Raw genomic sequence first — 21,577 nt, 5'->3', positions numbered from 1 at the left:
ACTATAATTTATAGTTATTGGAAAGCTTGAACGAAAGAGCTTAACTCTTGGTTCCATGCTGGGCTGCAAGTACTAACAACATTTAAGATGTGTAATGGTAATAATAGTAGACTCTACAGAACTTCATAGATTCTACATCATGTTTTCCTATATTATCTCCTTTCATTCTCATAAAGCAGAGTTTGGCAGCTGTTATTCAATTTTAATGGGGAATACTGAGACTCAGATTTACAACTGATATGCATGGTTACAAGCTAAAAATACAGCTGATACTTAGGCAATACTCTAGAGCACTAGCTTATTATCATTGCCCACTAGCTTATCATCATTGCCCAAGTCTGACAAAATTTAAATTACATTGCTATCATACCAATTAATACTCTTAACATCTATAATTTCAAGAAAAATATTAGTAAGGATATTTAATGGTCAAATCTGAAAGGACTTAAGAATATCTTCACTGAAATGAAAAAATACACACACACACACACACAGAGACACACACAGACACACACACACAGACACACACAGACACACAGACACAGACACACACACACAGACACACACACACACATACACACACACACACACAGAGCATTCAATCTCATTTTGAAAGTACTTTTAAATAGAAGTTAAAAGTAATGCAGACTCATAAATTTTACTCTTTACTAAATTGTTTATATTTATTTAGCAACATAAATCAAGGTATGTTTTGTTTAAAAGTCTAAAAGTTAAAACAGATTGGTAGTACCATTAATCATTATTTATTCAAATCAACTGTAAGCTTTTGAAGCTTTTACATAAAGTTTTATTTCCTTAATAATTACAAAAGACTTTTGGAGATCAATAAAATAAATGCTAAGAAAGAGAAAGTGAAATATCTTTTATATATTTATTCGTACAAGAAAAAAGGGAGAGAATTTTTGAGTGAGCAAAAATAAGGGTATCACAAGGGTGCACACACAACATATACACACATGTGCATGCATGCATGCCAGGTTTTTCACGCAAGTAGATGGCCAATCCAAATATTTCATTTATGAGAAACAGACTGACTGAGTGCCTCAGGAAGTGAATGTGTTTGCTGTGTTTCCTTTTTGTACACAGTTAAATACTGGAATAACACATATCTCTGAGCCTACGGACTGAACCTAAGCTTTGAGATTTACAAGTTATATGAACTTGGGCACATCATTTAACCCCTCAGAGTCTCAGTTAACATATATATACATATGTATATGTGTATAGGTATGTATGTGTGTATATATGTATATATAAAATGTATGTGCATATATATACATTCACACATACACAGAAACACACATATATATATAAATATACATATGCACCCTCACACATATATACAGTCACACACATGTACATATACACACGTATATACACACACTCATACATATATACAGACACACACACACACATATACATACACACACACGCACACACACATACATACATACATATATATATCTCTCTCTCTCTCTCTCTCCGGGTATAGGCCTGACATTTCAAGGATGTTGAAGCTGAGCTAACATACTTAGAGTGCTCAGGAGCATCTAACATCTGGAATATTCATAGTAGGTACTCAAAAATAATTATTATACCGTTTTATTAGGATATCATCTATCATTTTATGGTTTTAAAATAAATCTAAGAATTACGAGGCATGCATAAAACCATATCACTCAGTTTAGCTTATAAAGTTGCATATCCAATTTTATAACTCAAAGATCCATTTTATATATTATTCTGCTTAAAGAGGACATGAGCAGGTTGTAGAGATGTCACTTTCTCAACACTCACCTCTTGATATAGTCTAATATGAAAACAGATAATGCAGATTTGTATTTTTGAGAGGATGACACCCAGATGGTTATGTGGAAGGTAATCTAGATACCCCACATGACACATCCTTTGGTGTACATATGTGTGCTCTCCATTGGCAATTTTGAAGAACCCAGGAAATACCTAAAAGTTAGGGATTTTTCTATATACAAATAAATAGGACTTTTAGTATTACTTTTATAAGTAACAATGATTTTTAAAATCACCATTGCTTCATTTATTTTAATATTTAGTGATACCTGATAAAGTGAGTTACAAGAATTTTCTCACATCACCAAAATATATGACACTAGTGGGTGGGTTAAATAATATGAAAAATGACCTGAAAGAGTTCATTTATATCACACTAGGCATCCAACTTCAAATCAATTAGAGAGTTTGGTTCTAGGGAAAATCAGACATTGTTTTTGTCAAATACTTTGTCAGATAACTGGATTAGAGAAATATTCTGTGCCTTGCTCACCTAGAAAGAATTAAATATAAAAACTAATCTAGAAAATCCAAAAGAGGATGAAAGAAAGTTCCTAATTATAAGATCAATTAACAAAAGAGTAGTTCTGACTTGTAATCCGATTTTCATGTTGATTTTTATAAGCCTGCAGGAGACAGGCACCTCTGGTACTACAGCTTCTCCCATCCCTGGAAGGCTGACTGGTACACAAGTGTGCAAAGGAACACACTGACTCTGCCACTTAACTTTGAAAAAAATTAAAAATGTTAAAGTGGGTCAACTGTGCAGCAATCATGAATACAGTGATAGATGGTACGTAAAATTATACATACATATGTTTTGTTTTTACCTTTCTGAGAAGATTCCATTCTGAAAAGAAGCAATGTAGGTCTTTCTTTTGTCCACAGGCATTACATCAACATAACCACCATGATTTCGAACCACTCCAGCATGTACTGCTGCTCTGCAGATACTGGACAGCTGAGAAGGCAAGGAAACAAACAAACTGCCATTATTGGAAATTCCTGTAGGACTTGTCCAGACTATTCTTCCGTTATTAATAGACTGAAGTCGCTGACATCCTGATGTCATGGATAGCCAGTGAGCAGCTACAGGATGAGGTTTTGTGCATAAAGGAGTGTTTGAAATGTCACAAAGTCAAAGCCAATTCGGAGCAAGCCTGAAGGCCAACCTTAAGGGTGATGCAATGGTAAGACCCCTCCCCAGTCTAATCTAGCAAACACCTGTTCTGTCCAAACAGTAGGCTTTAGAGTATCAAAGCAATAGAAAGCAAATTAGCTTCTTTTATCTCTTCTAGCGCCTGTTTGTCATTCTTCAGTTTTAGCCTTTGTTCTATACTGGGCTCACTCTGACTAAATGCTCACAGGTTAGATTATTCATCCCTCAGGTATGTTCACTTTTGCCTAATACAAACTCCACCATAGTTCTGCATATGACTATGGCCCCTGTTCCAAAATACAAGAAATGGGGTAGTTTTTTTTCTTAGTAAATAATGTAATCTACACAGATAAACTTTGCCTAATAACCCTAAAAAGAAAAAAATGAAGAATCATCATAGCTTCTACCTAGATTTGTAATGCCTGTCAATTTAGTTTGAATGGTCTGACATGAAATACTAGGAAAGTCCTCTGATTACATTGTACTAGTCATATAATCTGAACTGAATGAGATTTCTATGGAGAAGAAAATTATTGTTTCAGTTCCTATACTTTCAAATTTTTAAAACTACTGAATTCTAAAAGTCAGATCATTTCTTTTGGCCCATTAAAATCTTCAATTTTAATATTTGCTTTAGTCCAAATGTTTTACCAAACTTTGTCAACAACTAAGTACAATCCAAGGAAATCCGACCAAAGAAAATATTCTAACTGTTTCAGTATAAAGCAATCCATGTCAAATGCCCATGGTCTTTTCTGATTCCATTGGTGTGTTCTTTTATCTCTATGCACATGTGAGTGATTTAATATGCTTTTTTAAGTTCGCATAAGCATGTACATCTTACATGACCTTGCTTTACTACTGTGCTGTGAACTCTAGAGCATCAGTCAGTATTTATTAGATCAGAGTCTGAATGCCAAGCTGTTTAATCCTTTCCATGCTTTTGCTGTATCACAAAATACCATGTATCTAAAACCTCCATCCTTACTCAAAGGCATTTTCTTCAACATTTAAAGTCCCACTGAATTACATTTGCATCCAATATGGTTCCTAACAGATGGAATTAAAAATAATTCTGTGCACAATTCAGTATTTGTTCTGTTAAAAGAGTATTAATCAGCATTTTCCCCAAGGCAACAAAAGTGCTTAGATACAACGTTTACTAAGTCGAAGTACTTAATATGTTTTGAGGCTATTGTATTGCCTGCAATTGTGCATTCAGCAGGCATCCCTATTTGAGTTCAAAAGTCAGAAGACATTTTCTTTTCATACTCAGACTTCATAAACTCTAATATGTGATGAAAAGAATTATTTATCTGTAAAAATAGAATTTTTAATGAATGCAGAAATATATAATAAACTATAAATAAAAGTTCAAATAAACAGAATGTACAAGGTCTAACTATAAATGGAAGGAAAGAAAGAGAAAGGAAGGAGGGAGGGAGTCTGGCTGATTGGTTTATTTGGAGAGATAATGTATTTTGTCCGGCCAGGGAAGACTGGCAATTAATGATTGGATCTCTGATTTCGTACTTGCCATTTGACAGTAATCTTTGTATTTCGAACTTACTCTTCAAACGACCTACATAATACACACATTACACACCCATTTCACTGAGGGTAGAAAGGTAAAATGATATCAAGATATGAGTTCTAACAAAACCTTAACTCCAGCAAATAGATGGCTTTAAAGGTATAGAAGTATAACGGATATTTTGAAAGACTTTCACTAGACATGACTAAAATTAAAAGTTCTCCTGCTTAAAGGGAAAATCTGAAAAGTATGATTTCTTTGGAAATCTCTGTTGAGTTCAGATATGCACATTCCTATATATTTGTCAATCTACTTGTTTCAACAAATATTTATGTGCAAGGTACTTGGTTAATATCTGACGTAACTATGTGCTCTAAGCTCTGTTCAGGCAGGACGTGCCTGTCTTGTTCACGGCTTGGCAGACATCAAATTCGTGATCAAAAAAGGATGAATGAATAACCCAGCTGCTGCCCTTGAGAAACTTACAAACTAATAAAAGAGATAGGGTAATAATCATAATATCAAATACAACAGGCTAAGTGCCAAAAGGAGAAAATGAAGTGATAGGGGTTGAAATAGGGGCAACTTCATACTTGGGTTGGAAGGTCCAGCAACACGCCCTCACAGAGAAAGTGGCAATAATTTAGGTTTTGAAGAATGACCACAATTTTGACACAACATTTTCAAAAATATTGCATTTCAACAGAGGCAAGAATATAAGCACAAATGTGAAGACCAGCACGTTCAAGATACCAGCAGGACATTTCAGTGGCACATAAGACTAGTTCAAATCTGGAGCTTGAGAGAGACTCAGAATTGGAGAATAACTGCAAAGGTAAAGCTGAACTGAAAAAAATCTAGACCTAAGTAAGCTCACCAAGAGAAATAGGTGGTAATATACATATTCAGTCCTCTTTACATGATCAAATTCCCTTAATATTCTATTGAGTATGTGCATAAGACATTTCCTAAATTTGCATTTGTAACTCTCTGGCTTAGAAATCTGTAATGGTTTCTAAGTGTTTGCCTCATAAAATGTAAACTCATCAGCAGGCGCTTTCAGACTTTGTCCGCACACTGATGTGAGCTGGATTCCTCTCTCTCTCAGACTAACTTGGTTGAAGCCCCTTTTCGTTCCGATTTTCGGCAGATCAGAGACAAAGCTATCTGCTAGACTGATGTACAGCTCATTTACTCTTAACTCCATTACTTTGTAAATGTCACTTATCCCGCTAGAACATGTTCCCTGATCCTCTTTACCAATGGACACTAACAACCTGGCTCAACAAGCACTTAACAGGCCTGGCACCTTGGAAGGCCAAGGCAGGAGGACTGCTTGAGGCCACACCAGCCTGGGCAACACAGTGAGACCCCATCTCTATAACAACAGAAAAAGATCCAGGCATGGTGTTATGTATTTGTTCTTCTAGCTACTTGGGAGGCTGAGGCAGGAGGATCACTTGAGCCCAAGTTTGAGGTTAAACTGAGATATGATCATGCCACTGTACTCCAGCCTGGGCCATCATAGCTCATACTCCTTGCCCAACCCCACTAAAGTCATCTCTTACAACATCCCCTCAATTAGTTCTCTTTTGCATATATTTTAATGTAGCATCTCTATGACTCTATGCTACATTTTAAATGGCTGTATGGCACTGAAGATATTGTTTAGACTTTTGACAAAATCTTAATTATCCAGTTTAGACTTCAAATACGAAAGAATCAAAAGAAAAACGAAACACATTTTCCTTCCCAACAATGACTATAGACTATTTCATTATGTGTCTTATATAAAACATATGGGGAGAATGTGAAGAAAAATTTTGTCAAATAATTATACACTCATATCTTACATATGGATATTAATTTTTTGGTGATATGGATGTTTGACTCTTCTGAGAATGCCTATTAACAAAGTCTGTTTCTTTGCTCTTTATATAAATGTACATATATACATTTAAATGTGGCTATACATTTATATATATACATGAATGTTGAAAGCTGTATAAATTAGGATACTTACATCAGAATAAACTCGAGTTCCAATTACACGAGCATAGTGTGGATTTGCTTGCATACAGTTACGAGGACAGTATACTCTGAAAAAAATAATATATATATTAAGTAAGCTGGTTACTTAAGTCTTTCTCATTAGTAAAACCACAGATATGTATATACAAAGTAAGCTCAAATTCTAAACCCTACTCATTTTTTTTCTCCTGAAATAGGTCAATTGTACAAGCCCAGGCAGTAGACACAATTGCTTCTGTTTATCTATTTCTATCTTTTGGCACAAGTGTGATTTTAAAAAAATTAGGAAGCTGTCTAATGTGGGGATTTCGAGCCAAAAGAAACATCAGAAAGCATCTCTATGTATCTGAGAAGTTGGTACTCATTATATCTGTAGAATTTAGTAAACCAATAACTTGGAAAATCTGAATCATTGTCTGCCTCATATATCTCATAGTTTCTCTTCTTTATATTCACATCTTTGGAATCTCATTCAGTTTCATGGTTTTAATTATCATCTTTAAATGGCTGATTTCCAAATTTACATTTCCAGTTGGGACCTCTCTTAATTCCAAACGTGAATATCCTACTGCTTGTTCAACATCTCCACTTAGTTATAATAAACATCTCAAGCTTACCATGTATGAAACCAAATTCCTAATCTCCTTCTCTAGTTCCCAAATCTGTTCTTTCTGTAGGCTTCCCATTGCAATAAATGGCACCTCCATGATTCCAAGTGCTGAGGCCAGAAACCTTTCTATCTTCAATCCCTCTCTTAATCTCACACCTTACATTCAACCCATCTGTAATTTCTATGGGCTGTACATGAAAACATATCCAAGATCAGAGCATCCCCAAGCACCTCAATCATGGTAACTCTGGGCTCTATCATCTACTCTCTAACTTACTGCAATAGGCTCTTCTAGGCTTCTTCTATGGTCTCCCTGCTTCCAATTTGGCCCTCTTCAATCTGTTTTTCATACTTATATTAAAACATACAAGTCCAGCCAGGCGCGGTAGCTCATGCCTGTAATCCCAGCACTCTGGGAGGCCGAGGTGGGTGGATTGCCTGAGGTCAGGAGTTCGTGACCAGTCTGGCCCACATGGTGAAACCCTGTCTCTACTAAAAATACAAAAATTAGCCGAGCATGGTGCTAGATGCCTGTAATCCCACTACTCGGGAGGCTGAGGCAGGAGAATTGCTGGAACCTGGGAGGCAGAGATTGCAGTGAGCTGAGATCGTGCCACTGCACTTCAGCCTGGGCAACACAGCAAGACTCCGTCTCAAAACGAAACAACAACAAAAAAATGTACAATTTCAAACACATCATTCCTCTGCTCTAAATATTCCAGTGGCTTCCATCACATTCAGAGTAAATGACAAGAGCCTCAGGAAGGTCAATAAGCCCTGCATCTTCTATCCTCACTGCCTTTCCAACTTTATATCTTACTCCTTTCCCACTTTCTCACCCTGCTCCAGTCACACTGGCCTAATGGTTATTCCTCAAATGCACACAATAGCCTTCTGCCTTAGAGCCTTTGCATTTATCTTCCTCTCTGCATGGAATGCTCTTCCTCTAGAAATCCTACTGCCTTACTGATATCTGGTTGGCTTAGCTCACTTAAAAGACATTTCCCAACACTTTTTTTTTGTTGTTAGGCTCTAATACAATATGACCAAAAGCTTTTCATTTAAACAAAGGATCCAATTATCAATATTTAATCAATCACATGATATTTTAAAAAATCTACTACCAAAGTTGAAGAAACTGTCAAATGGCACTTCACTTTTAATCAAGTGGCTTGTCTGCATTCACACACACACACACACACACACACACACACCCATCACTAAAAGGAAATACAAACTAAAACTGGAAAAAAACACAATTTTAAGTAGTAAATGAGACTCTCAACATAATTACGTGATAATCATTGGTGGATGATAGCATCAACAATTTTCCTGAAAGTATAATAAATATACTTCAGTTGAAACTACCCTTGCCAATTGAAGCAGATCTTCCTTAAGATAGCTTTTAAGAAATAGTTATAGTTCTTATTTCTAAAATTTGTATAACACTGTATACTCTAGAGTGTATATACTTCACATAACATGGAAACCAGAACCATTTAAATATAAGTAATAAATGCACCTGAGTTTCTATAACTTTGAATTAAAAGATTCATAGTTGTAAAAGGTGATGTCTGGGGTTTCTGCAGGAGGAAGGGTGTCCCCTTTGACTGGAAACTGATCTTACTGTATTTGAGAACTGCTAGGCATTCGCTGCAATCCTTATGGTTGTAAAATCACTTGCTCTGCATGCTCTGCAAACTCTATCTTGCCCATATTCAGCTGTTGGTTTCCGGAATGCCAAAGTCAATAATCCAAGTTGAGTTAGTTTCTACTCAGATGAGTTCAGGTAAAACAAAGATTGGGGGAAGTTTTTGCTTGTTTGTATTCCAATCTGTTTTTAACAGCTTGTTATGTACTACTGAGAAGGTAGAAATGTTTTTGTTTTTTTTTTTCCACCTACAATTTGCTGGTAAACTTTGAATGAAAATGCTGACATACTTTAATATCTACTTTTACATCTTGAGCATTCAATAAATTTTAAAGATCTAATTGTTTATAGATATATATAAAACTGGATGTTTCTTATATAAGATATTAAGTAATAATTACTACAGAGTAACCAAATGGTTACTAAATAATAGCTTAAGATAGAGTTTATTTTGAATTGTTCTACCAGACATGGAAACTTTCAAGGACATGACTTGCAGGTAAATCTTGTTTCTTCAAGGTCTTCTTGAGCTAATTTAATTTAATTTATTTATTGGCATTTTTTCTCCATAATAGACTATGGCTCAGCCTACTTAAGTGATATGAAATTCTAAAAGAAATGTACCAACTACATGGTTCCCTAAAAGTTATAACCTGTCATATACATAATATCATAACCTAGTTTATGAAACTATTACAAATTTCATACGGGAAAAACAAAAGACAATTTTGTTTCACTGAAATAAAAAAAAAGGGAGAAGCTTTTCAGACTACTTAACGTCAATATTATGTAAAAATTGTCATTTCTATGGATTTATTATATTGGTAACAGTAAAGGCTAAAATTAAATTTTAAAAATTTATATCATTTTCCCTATTTTGATGTTTTGCTTTCTGAAACAAGCCAAGAAATAGGGAGGTTGTTTATTAATGCTTTACTTGATTTATCCCTTTTGCAACAATATTGATATAGTTTGTTTTGTAGTTATAAAATTACCATTTATTGAGCATCTGCTATTGAGAGCCTTATGTTAGAATGATGGACAGAGACTATCCTTATTATTTGGTCCTCATAAACCTAGTCACATGGCTGACATAAGGCTAGGCATACTATTGGTACTTAGTAGGTATTTAATAAATATTTATACATTTAAATTCTAAAGTTCCTGTTTTTTTTCCACATATTATGATGCTAAAATTTACCAGCTTCACCTAGCAATAAATCTTTACTTTTTTCTTTAAAACTGCAATTTGTAAATGTAGGGGTCTTGAGAAATCTGAAAAAAAATATTTCTACAAAATTGTCTAAGACTACACAGCAAATAATGATTTAATCAAATATGTGGGCCTTATAAGAGCATAATTGGTCAAGCTCTAGTAACAGCAGATTGTATTTTTATCATAAAAATATTCAACGTATAATTCATTGGTGAACAAATGGCAAAAAGTATATGATGCACTTCACCCAGTAAGAGGTCCTCAAATTATCCTGCATACTTGGTAATCTGCGGATTTCAGCAAATACAAGCTGAGGACTTCTAAAATTCTCAATTAAAATGCACCAAGTTAGCTGACCAAAAACATTATAACAGCAGTCCTGCATTAGTAGAGACAAATGATTTGAAAAGAAACAGACTATGTGTATGTGAGGAAGTCTATTGTTTATATCACATCTGTAACTTGGAAACTGATAGAAAATGAAGTACTCTGTTATATGAAGATCACAGTCTTCTGTTATAAAGATTCCGTTATGTACCTTGTGAACAGCCAGTCCCATTCTTTAAGTGAAATGTTGCTTTCATTTTAAAAGGGCAAGTAATGACGTTTTTCCAAAGTAGATAAACTTTTCCATAAAAATTAAGCTCCTTAAATTTTTAGGTATGTTGTCAAATTACAATTAGATCTTGAAATCTCATTACTAGTTTTTAGAAGTAGTGTGGATATTTGCATTAATGGAAATAGTGCAGATAGAACTAAGACTGGATATATGGAGACACAATTTATTTTTCCTATCTACTGATTATGGATTAAACCATAATACTTCTAACAGTTTTCATCTTAGCTTGGCCAAGATAAATAAAGCTTTTTTCATGATTTTATAGTACATAAATTCCATTATAATTCTGTAAAAGAGAATATACAAAAAAATAAAAGAAAGGCAAAGATGGGCTTTTTAACTTACCAAATGCAATCAGATTGATCTAATTTAAAAAACTGGATAATAATGTTAAAAATATGAGTTATGCCACTTTAGTTTCTGTTGTAAGAAACTCATGAACTGAATGATTTTGTCCCTTCAAATTTCATATGTTGAAGTCTCAATCCCCAATTTGACTGAACTTGGAGACACAGGGCCTTTATGAAGGTAATTAATGTTAAACGAAGTCATAAGGGTGGGGTCCTCATCCAATAGGATTAGTGTCCTTATAAGAAGAGATGTAAGAGAGAGAGCTCTCTTTCTCCCTCCACCATGTGAGGACACAGAGAAGGTGGCCATCTGCAGACCAGGAAGAGAGCCCTCATCAGGACCCGAATCAGCCAGCACCTTGATCTTGAACTTCTCAACCTCCAGAACTGTGAGAAACAAATTTCTATTGATTATACCACCCAGTCAATGCTATTTCGTTACAGCAGCCAGAGCAGACTAATAAAGGACTCTTTGTAGCACAGATGAATATACAGATTACACGCATAAACCCTGATATTATGAAATAGCAGAGAATACTTTTGCATTGGGAGAAAGTACACTCGGCCTGCCTGGAGTGCATGTAGTTTATGATGTTCCATTGCTCCCTCCAGTTTAGCAGTTCAAGATTATACATCTTTTGAATCCCAGAGACACCAGAATTTCAGGCAAAAACAGTTATCGCAGGGCCAAAGTTCCCTATGTGTACACTGGTTTACCTTGGGCAATGTGAAGCAGGCTTATGAAATGGACAGAGCTGTTCCACAGTTGTTTCACAAGTCACAGCCTGAACTGAAGAATTAAAACACAAAACAATGAGTGAATCCTTTGAAAGCAATAACATATTACATAGTACTAAGAAAATAAGATGAAGAATGTGCTAACCTGTTACTTTAGAGACTGTGAAGGAATTAGCAGACTGATATTTGCTGAAGGTAAAAATACAGAAATGTTCATTATTTTCACATAGTCATCATAAGCAGCAGCATCATTTCTGGAATCTTTCAAGCCTATGAACACTTAATTTTCTTTTTAAACACTTCTTACACTAGACAAGTAGCAATATAAGAATACATCATCAGTTTTATGCTAAATCCATATTACCATCAGTTATTAACCAAATCAATACCATTCTTAAGGTGATCTCTTTTCATTATTAATCTCAAAAACTTATAGATAATAGCATAAAGCTATATCTATTTTGATTCCTATCAAAATTAAAACCCTCAAATACTAATTTCCTGCCTCCACAAGACCAAACTATTTATTCTTTCACAACAGGAAATACAAAACAATGCTGTTAAAAGACTACAAAAAATAAGTACCGAAGGGAGTGTACATTATTCCTTTTTTGTTCCTCCTAGTATCTAGCAAAATGTCTACAGTAAAATGAGTTAACTTCTCCTCTTTACATGCATTATTAAAATGCTGAAATATAAGATCAGGCACACAATTACACATCAAAATTATAATTGGTTTATATATATATCCAAATTTTTAGAAAAACATCTATTGCAAAAGGTAAGGCTACTTTAACGTGGTTCACTCTCTGAATATGTTAGCTCAGAACTGAAGGTATAAAATTTCAACAACTCTTTATTTCTGTCAGCTTCAAATTCAGTATTTAATATTCCCCATCTACAATGTGTCCAAAAGAAGTAACATTCTCTGAGGCATAAAATATACAACCTATTAAATATAGCCTTCAAGTTTCAAGAGAATTTCTATAATAGAGAGATAATTAAAAATTAAGAGGAAAGAAAGTAAATAACAGGACAAATGTCCTTTAATGGGACACCCACTGGTTGGCTTACTAAAGCTAATAACTACTATGTATTACTTATTGAAAGTAATTAATAAATGTTTGCCAAGTAAATAGATTAATGAATATTTCTATAGAACTTTTGGCCAAGTGTGGTGGCTCACGCCTGTAATCCCGGCACTACGGGAGGCTGAGGCTGACGGATCACTTGAAGTCAGGAGTTTGAGACCAGCCTGGCCAACCTGGTGAAACCCCATCTCTACTAAAAATAACAATTAGTTGGACATGGTGGCGAGTGCCTGTAGTCCCAGCTACTTGGGAGGCTGAGGCAGGAAAATTTGAACTTGTGAGACTCTGTCTTAACAACAACAACAACAAAAATTGCTAAAAAGAGTTATCACTAACAGCTAAAAACCACCCATCAGGCCTTTGAATAAGACTGTATAAGCTGGGTGCGTGGGCTCACGCCTGTAATCCCAGCACTTTGAGAGGCCGAGGCGGGTGGATCAACTGCAGTCAGGAGTTCAAGACCAGCCTGGCCAACATGGTGAAACCCTGTCTCTACTAAAAATACAAAAATTAGCTGCGTGTGGTGGTGCATGCCTGTAATCCCAGCTACTTGGGAGGCTGAGGCAGGAGAATCACTTGAGCCCGGGAGGTGGAGGTTGCAGTGACCTGAGATCACGCCACTGCACTCCAGTCTGGGTGACAGAGTGAGACCCTGTCTCAAAAAGCAAAAAAACAAAACAAACAAATGAAAAACAACAATAAAAAAAAGACTACATAGGAGATCATTCCACAAATTTTTAAGAGTTCCTAATAGTTTTTTTTTTTTTTTTTTTTTTTTTGAGACGGAGTCTCGCTCTGTCGCCCAGGCTGGAGTGCAGTGGCGCGATCTCGGCTCACTGCAAGCTCCACCTCCCGGGTTCACGCCATTCTCCTGCCTCAGCCTCCTGAGTAGCTGGGACTACAGGCGCCCACCACCGCGCCCGGCTAATTTTTTGTATTTTTAGTAGAGACGGGGTTTCACCGTGGTCTCGATCTCCTGACCTTGTGATCCGCCCGTCTCGGCCTCCCAAAGTGCTGGGATTACAGGCGTGAGCCACCGCGCCCGGCCCTAATAGTTTTTTATAGTTATTAATTCTAACTTAACCCCACTGTGAAGATATCATGCAACTGTATTGTAACAAAAGAGACAATGTCAAATTTCCTAAGAAAAGGCATTCTGTATGAAGTTCAGTAATGTTTACTGTTTTACTTAGAGGAAAAAGACACTAAAAAGGTATTTCAAAAGCCCCCATTTTTCTACTTTCTATACAGTACATATAAAAATGCACAGTGTTTTGGAATAAGGTATTTGGTACACCTCATAGGAGAAACATTAATAAAATTAAATGCTTTTATATTGAGATACTTTTAAACGGACAAAAGAAAGATGACATAGCATAACACATATTTAGAGAACTTTTCAAAATGCTCTTTTCTGTGAAGTAATTTATCTTATCAACGAAGTTAATGTTACATGAAATAAGCCATTTTCCCTAAATAGGACAAGAAGAACATGCAAATTAATTACCCTTCTCAGGGTATTTTCTGTCAAGCTAAAAAATATATTGCTTTACATTGAGAATTAACTATAAATTTACACATTTTTAATGCAACTCAAAAATTTGGAGTTTTAGCATGCCCATTACAAGCAAAAGGGTTCAACTTTGTACTTAGATGCTTTATCTTCTTTTTGTCTAATAAAACTACAAGCTAAATGAGCCTTGAAAATTACCAAATTATTTCTTCTTAAATTATTCTATGCTTTGCTCTTTAAAAATGTGTTAGTTCATTGTTACAACTTAAAATTATCTGGTCCAAAAGATTATTTGTGTACTTACCCAATTGTCTGAATACCATTTCTATTAGACTTGATGAAATAATGTTTTCTTCCTTGTCTAGTGATATCTACCCAACCACCATCATTGTCTATTATACCATAATGAATTGCAGCTCTACAGATGCTGGATTGCTTGGAAAAAAGTAGGAGATAAAAGGATGTTAAAAATATAAGAGTTCTGCATAAGTTCAAACTATTTACCATTTATATGATTTTAAATTAAACATTTCTGAGCAAAATATACTTATGTAAGTTATTTTGCACAATAAAAATCAAATATTATATGGAAGGACCCTATCCTCAAATAATTACATTTATAATACTTACCATTTCATAATGTACACTGCCAATAACTTTAGCTTTACTATCCACACAGCCAGCAGGACATTCGTACCTAAATAAAAGTAATTGGGCACAAAATTTAGTTTCTCTGAATGTCAGTACAAAATACAAATAGTTATTATATTCAGTCAATTAGTTTTCAAAATAATAACAAATATTACCTATTGCAGGTTGTTCCTTTGCACTGATCTCTTAATCTTACTTCACATGAAACAATTTGGGCTATAAAGAAAAAAATACCAAAATAACTCATATAATATAAAAGCAGTTGTAATTCATTATATATAGCCTAATGACAAAATTTTTGCCATTCTATAAATGTTCAAATTAATAAAATCTTGATGGACATACCATTTAGGTACCTAAGAAATTTTATAAGTAATATAGAGGTCTTACACATTTGCTGTGTGCTTATGACTTCATTTCTGCTACTATCATCTGATCTTGTCTGGACATGGGTGTCATGGACTTGTGACTGCTGGCGTTCTATTTCATTTGTTTCCTCTTCTCGAGGGGTATAATACCCGTCTGACCCTTCTGTTAGAGAAAGCAGATTTAGGAAATATTAACCCTATTTTACATGTGCACAAATTACAAATAATAATATACTTTGTTACTACTGTTAACATTGAGAACTAGAAAAATCAGTACTGTTTTTTTGCACAGGATTTGGCTTCAGGTGGTGATCTTAGGTACTGCATTGGAGTAAATGAAATACACACATAAGCCTTTTAAGTCCTTGATTCATTTATGTTAATGTTTGACTAATATTCAATGAAGCCGCTTCTAAACTTTGCTTATATTTCAACATATCATTGTTTGACTTTCATAATGACATCATGAAATCTACAAAGTGATCTAATAAGTTCATGGCTTAGCAAAATCAAATGTGATTTCAATTAAAATCATATTCTTAATATTTTCAGGAGGATCACATTTAGACTTCTCCCAAATGGAAATGTGGCCTAAAGAAGGACTGATATGCCCTTATTATTTATGACAATATCCATCTCCACAGCAAGTTTTTTTCCTTTAGAAGAAAAGTCAATGTGCAGAAATTTAAACTTGACCATGGAGAATCATTTCAAACTTTGAATTTAATGTTTTGTTTTTTTTTTCCAGATTGACCTTTATTAAAGGCTTGACAATGGCACATTTTGGAGAGGCGTATTATTTTGACGCATGCCCAAGAACTCAGAACCTAAAAAAAAAGTATGAAGTCACAGGAAAGTCAGCTTTAAGTAAAAGATAATGGTCACTGGGGAAGAGGCAGGCAGGTTGGAGGTTTGGACATAGAGAATATGAAAAACACCCACACAAGGAAAAAATGCTGCAAATACTTCCAGGAATGTTTAAATGGCTTATACAACACAGGGATATATATGGGCACTTCTCTACACATTTTAGTTAATGCATCATTAAGGGAAAAAAAAGAGACATGTGTCATTATGAGCACTGAAAAGGGGCTGTAATTGTTCAAATATTTCATATTATACTCAGTCTACATCATTCCTCCTTTAGTCACCATTAAGAAAAAAAGTACAAGGCAGTAAAAAATGTTCACTTGAATGCACAAGTGCATGACTTTTCACAAAGCTTTGTCATAACAGTTTATCTTTATGTGCTATAAACAGGACACCATATTTACTATTTAAGACATCAAATGCATTTCAGAGTACTACTCAATGTACTACTCAAGTAATATAAAACTAGTTTTACAGTTTTATGTAACTATTATACTTTTCTTATTTTAGCATGACAAATTGAATAGTGTGCAGTGAGAAGTGAAAAATCAATATAATTCATTGAGCATGGTTCAATAAGATACACAAAGGGGTATTTTGTTAAAAATGTTTAAAGTGCTAAAAATAAATTGTGTTAAATTGCTAAATCCTTTAAAAAAAGTGACAGTTATAGAAATAACTCTAGTCAACCATACATGAAGATGACTTTTAAGAATATAAATATACTTGTCATTCTGGGGTTATTTCAAAGTAGAATCAGAAAGTTACCTGAAATAATCATGGAACTTTAAAAATTTCATGTTAGTATAACAAAATTCTTATTAATATAAATATAATATAAATAATACAAATATTTGAAATAGAGTTCTAGAGACTTTTTGTGTAATCATTAAGTGTACTTCTGGCTTTTTTAAACATAAGTAATGCAGGAGCTGGATTAAAGTATAAATCAACATGAACACTACAACACAATAGCACTTACCTTTGTAGCACAGATTTTCTCTACAGCCCCCTCCAAAACTAGGTGGGCAAGCAGAACAGGGCCGCCCATGTTTGTAAGGGGCGTGGCCCCACCAGTTTCCCCTTTAAGAGATGATACGCTCTATTAAAAAGTAGTCTAACGGCATAATTTATAAAATATTGTGAAACATCACTATATATGAACATTCTGAGTAATTATTTTGGTGTATAGATTTAACACATTTATATAATTTATTACAGACCCCTTTTGGTTACTAGGTTTAAATATAAATTACTGCCTCATTTTGAAAATTTCTCAAGTAAATTAAAACACATATTGTTAAAAATTATGACATCAAACTTTTGCAGAAAGCCAAACTCTGCCATGGAATATTCACTATATTCCATTTGTTTTAATAAAAACCCATTATTAAACTTGAATTTGACCCTAAATATGATTGTGTCACATTGTTAATATAATCATATAATCCCTTAAATGGTCTTTACACAGATGAAAATACATTTCTCAATTAATGTATAGTTTTTATCTCTAATAAATAACAATTATTCAATATTTATGGATAGTATAGTTTAGTGAGTAAAAGTGAATACATAAAAATATGCTTCCCATATTCACAAAGATTATACATTCATATTTCATATCCCCCTTTATGCATTTATTTTATGCATTAGGCAACTATAATTTTTGCCATATTAAATAAACAGAATTAAAATAATACACTTCATTCAGTGATACACACGGAAAACGGGAAACAATCAGGAACATAAAGGTATTTTCCTTTTGTTAAGAAAAATGTACATTTGAAATAGTGTTTTGTCTACTCACTTTGGGGAGTAATTGCACACCAGGTAGACAGCTTTGGGCCATATCTGCCCCCAGATGTTCATGTTATTACACAAATTAATGGCACAACCAATTCTGCTACTGGTTGCCCACACCACCTATATTAGAAAAATGAAAGGCTCAGAAAAAGCAGGCTGAAATCAAGTAGGACAACACTTCTGAGAGAAAAATGCATATAATTTGAAGGTGAGAAACCAATGTTTATCATTCAAAATGAACTGAGATCAAATCAAAAAGGGTTTTTTCCCTGAGTCTTTGAGTAATACCTAGTTCAATTTTAAAAAGAGAGCTGCAGAAAAATAACTGTGTCTGGTTATAATATGCAGGCATTTTCAAATGCAAACTTAGTAAATAATTCAAAAGTTACATCCTCACGAACCTAATGTCATATTAACGTGTCTATGAAGAAACTTTTCTGAGAAAGGAACAGAAAATCACATCCTAAACAGCAAACACTGGAGCAAAAATTTACATGTCCAGATTTCTTATACAACATGATCTCTCCATCATGCCACAGGTTATCAGGTAGTTTGATGCTGGTCAGTCTTGTCACATGCAAAAGCATACAGAACAATTAATCTGCTTTATATTCACTGATAATAAGTCTGATCAGCAGTGAGCTTTATCTAGTTCAATCTGCCTTTAGTTGTTTGATTTGGAAACTTAGAACATACCAATTGTGAACATGAAATATAAATATATATATATACATGTTGCACATGTAAATATTGAATGTCATTGGTAAATAAAACTGTATTTTTATTCCTTGAGATAAAACTTTGACACTGAAGATGGTAAATTTCTCCCCATATTACTGGGGCCATATTAAAAATGTTTGATATGCAAAATCACTGAAATAATGTCTTTTTAAGTAGATGCTTGGACTTTTTTGTGTGATAATTATTTTCATTGTTTATAGAAATTTGTAAGCCAATTCAACATAATCAATATTCATATAATTTTCTAATAACCATATTAAATGATATAAGAAAGACAAGTTCACTAGCCTAATTTCTTTCATAGTTACATTAACTCAATTTGGGGAATTAAGTATAATACCCCCTAAACATACCTGTGTATAATGTGTACATACGGGACCAGAACACCTGAATGGACAATATGGGTTGCATTCATGTTCATATGGGTAGCTAAAATCTTTCACTTCATCATACCATGCTTGTACATGAAACGTCGGGGGCCTATATCTATTAGAGAGAAAACAGTCACAGAGGGCAAGCAAAGTTGCAGAAAATACAAAACTAAATATTGCAAAATACATTGGTATAATCTGGTAGAAAGATACTTTGGTGCAAATTATTTAACTTAAATATTTATGCCCATTACATTACTAATAAATTGATGATTTAAAGTCTAAAAAATTGCTGATTGTTCTGGTATGATATTTATTTTTTGTTACTTGTTTTGTGATGATTTTTCTTTCAAGTCTTTGAAAAACTGCACTGATGAATTAATAAGGATTTCATTTTAAACATTAATGTTTTCAGAAACAAAAAGTTGTGCTTTAAGATACCTTCCCCAGTGTGCTCCCAAATTCTGTCCAATTGATGGAAGCAAGCTTGCAGGTCCATGTTCCCACAAGCAAGATTCAGCCCAGGATTCTGCAGATCTTTCCAGCTCTACATCCCATGTCTACAGTTTAAAACAAAAGCAAAATGTGCACATGTAGCATTTGGACACTTCTTCAGAATATAGCGTTGAGCAGTTCTTACATTTTCTCTTTTCTTTCTTTACAAAGTCAACATCATAGTTTGGATTCTCACCAGACTCAAAAGTCATCTAAATTTTTGTGCTGGCCTCCAAATCAATCTCCATGTCTCTATCTCTTAACCCTCCAAATTGCCCCACACGTGCTTAGAATTACTTAAGTGAGCACGAATATGCTGAAGTGATTCCTCTGTCTAAACACATAAAACAAATCCCCATACACATAAAGTCCAAGATCCGGGGTCCCATTCTTCCCTATCATAAAGCATACAAGTCCTTGCTCTTGCTGACATTGTTTCCTCTGCCTAAGCATCCTTCTCCCAGTTATTTGTCAGACAGGTCCCCACTCTTCCTTCACAATCCAGCTTTATAAAATACTTTTTCTGTGACATCATATCAATTTTCTTAGATGTAAGCTACCCCTTTGGGACTCTTAAGGCTTTGTTACATTTCTTTGTTTAGCACTTATTACATTGTAATATTAGTATTTGCTTACATATCTATCTCTTTCATGAGACTGTAAATTGAACAGGGCAGTGCTGCTGGTATCCTTGGTCTATTTTCTAGTGTCTATCATCTGGACAAGGTGATTAATAAATGCTTCTTAAATACATGAATAACAAATCTAATTCTCATAAAAATATATACATAAAATTAAATAACTAATTCATTTTTTTAAATAATTTAAAAAGAAATAATTAAAATCACTAAGTTATTTTAGTGAAATGATTACTGAAATAATTTTGAAGTTCTGGGTTTAGTATTCAAGTTATTAATTTGAAAAATATGCACTATAGTATGTGTGGTGGTAAAAACACCGAGTTAGGTAGACCTGGGTTCAATCTTAGCACTACAATTACAGGACTCTGGGCATGTTATGAAGACGGGAAAACAAATCTGGGAATGGAAACTGAGGACATAACTTAAGTGACAGTGATGAAGCTGGAAAAGAGTAGACAGTGAAATGATGTTTAGGAATTTAAATTCCTACAACTTGATAAATGGCTGGAGTAGGCGGTAAGGGAAAGAAAAGGTGAACACTGACGATACTACCAAATTGGAAGAAAGGAAATAGGGAGAGAGAAATAGATGGTTGTAATAGAAGTGTGTGTCTAGGTATTTCCATGCATATTTCAAGGGTGACGTATGAGGGCACATATGCCAAGTAGAGAGTAGAACTATATGACTGGGGATCCAGAGGAAAAAATGTGCTCTGAAGATATGAATCGTGAAGTTATTCAACCAGAGATAAATTTATTTGAGAATATGATATAGAATGAGAAGAGGAATAAAATAAAAAGAAAATTCTGGGGTTGTCAAAATCTAAAGGGAGAAAACTCCAACAAGATAACAAAAGAAGCCAGGCGAGACAGAATAAAAGAGGTTAAAGAAAAACTAATTAATATGAAATTATAGAAGTAATGAGAGAGAAAAGATACTTTGGGAGTAGAGAATGGGTAACAAGTTTGAATAACACAGAAAACCAAGATTTCCTAAGTACTAATTCATGACTAAAAGCAACTTCAGATTAATGATGGGTGAAGAAATCAGAACACAGAGCATTAATAAGTGAAGAGAAAGTACGGAAAACAAATGTGAGCTACTTTCTCAATACTTTAGATAGGAAGAGAGATGTGGCAGAAGCTATAGATGAGATGCCAGAGTCTAGGGAGAACTTGTTCACTTGCTTTGATTTTTAAAGGATACAGGAAATCTAGTCACATCAATACGCCAAAAGGAAAACACCCTAGGGACAAAGATGCATGGAAAAAGAAATATATGTTTGAGGAGAAGAA

At 34.2% G+C, this 21,577-nt stretch overlaps 1 protein-coding gene across 2 annotated transcripts in view; it reads right to left on the bottom strand.

Moving 5' to 3' along the window:
• The window catches only part of CRISPLD1 (cysteine rich secretory protein LCCL domain containing 1), a 46,285-nt gene that overhangs the window by 2,439 nt on the left and 22,269 nt on the right, over nt 1–21,577 (bottom strand). The window contains exons 3-14 of one of the 2 annotated variants that reach the window (XM_003902881.4): nt 19,588–19,706; nt 19,129–19,261; nt 18,039–18,154; nt 17,214–17,314; nt 15,384–15,524; nt 15,149–15,209; nt 14,973–15,039; nt 14,647–14,777; nt 11,884–11,927; nt 11,718–11,790; nt 6,547–6,622; nt 2,661–2,791 (exon numbers count right to left, since the gene is read on the bottom strand). In XM_003902881.4, coding sequence (XP_003902930.1) covers nt 2,661–2,791; nt 6,547–6,622; nt 11,718–11,790; nt 11,884–11,927; nt 14,647–14,777; nt 14,973–15,039; nt 15,149–15,209; nt 15,384–15,524; nt 17,214–17,314; nt 18,039–18,154; nt 19,129–19,261; nt 19,588–19,706 — 1,193 coding nt within the window. Of the gene's footprint in view, nt 1–2,660; nt 2,792–6,546; nt 6,623–11,717; nt 11,791–11,883; nt 11,928–14,646; nt 14,778–14,972; nt 15,040–15,148; nt 15,210–15,383; nt 15,525–17,213; nt 17,315–18,038; nt 18,155–19,128; nt 19,262–19,587; nt 19,707–21,577 lie in introns of those variants that run through there. The other variant, XM_009213230.3, reaches the window with a different exon arrangement.

The sequence above is a fragment of the Papio anubis genome, chromosome 8 (assembly GCF_008728515.1).
Source record: "Papio anubis isolate 15944 chromosome 8, Panubis1.0, whole genome shotgun sequence".
In the NCBI taxonomy this organism is placed as follows: domain Eukaryota; kingdom Metazoa; phylum Chordata; class Mammalia; order Primates; family Cercopithecidae; genus Papio; species Papio anubis.
This window is presented reverse-complemented; position numbering and strand designations above follow the sequence as displayed.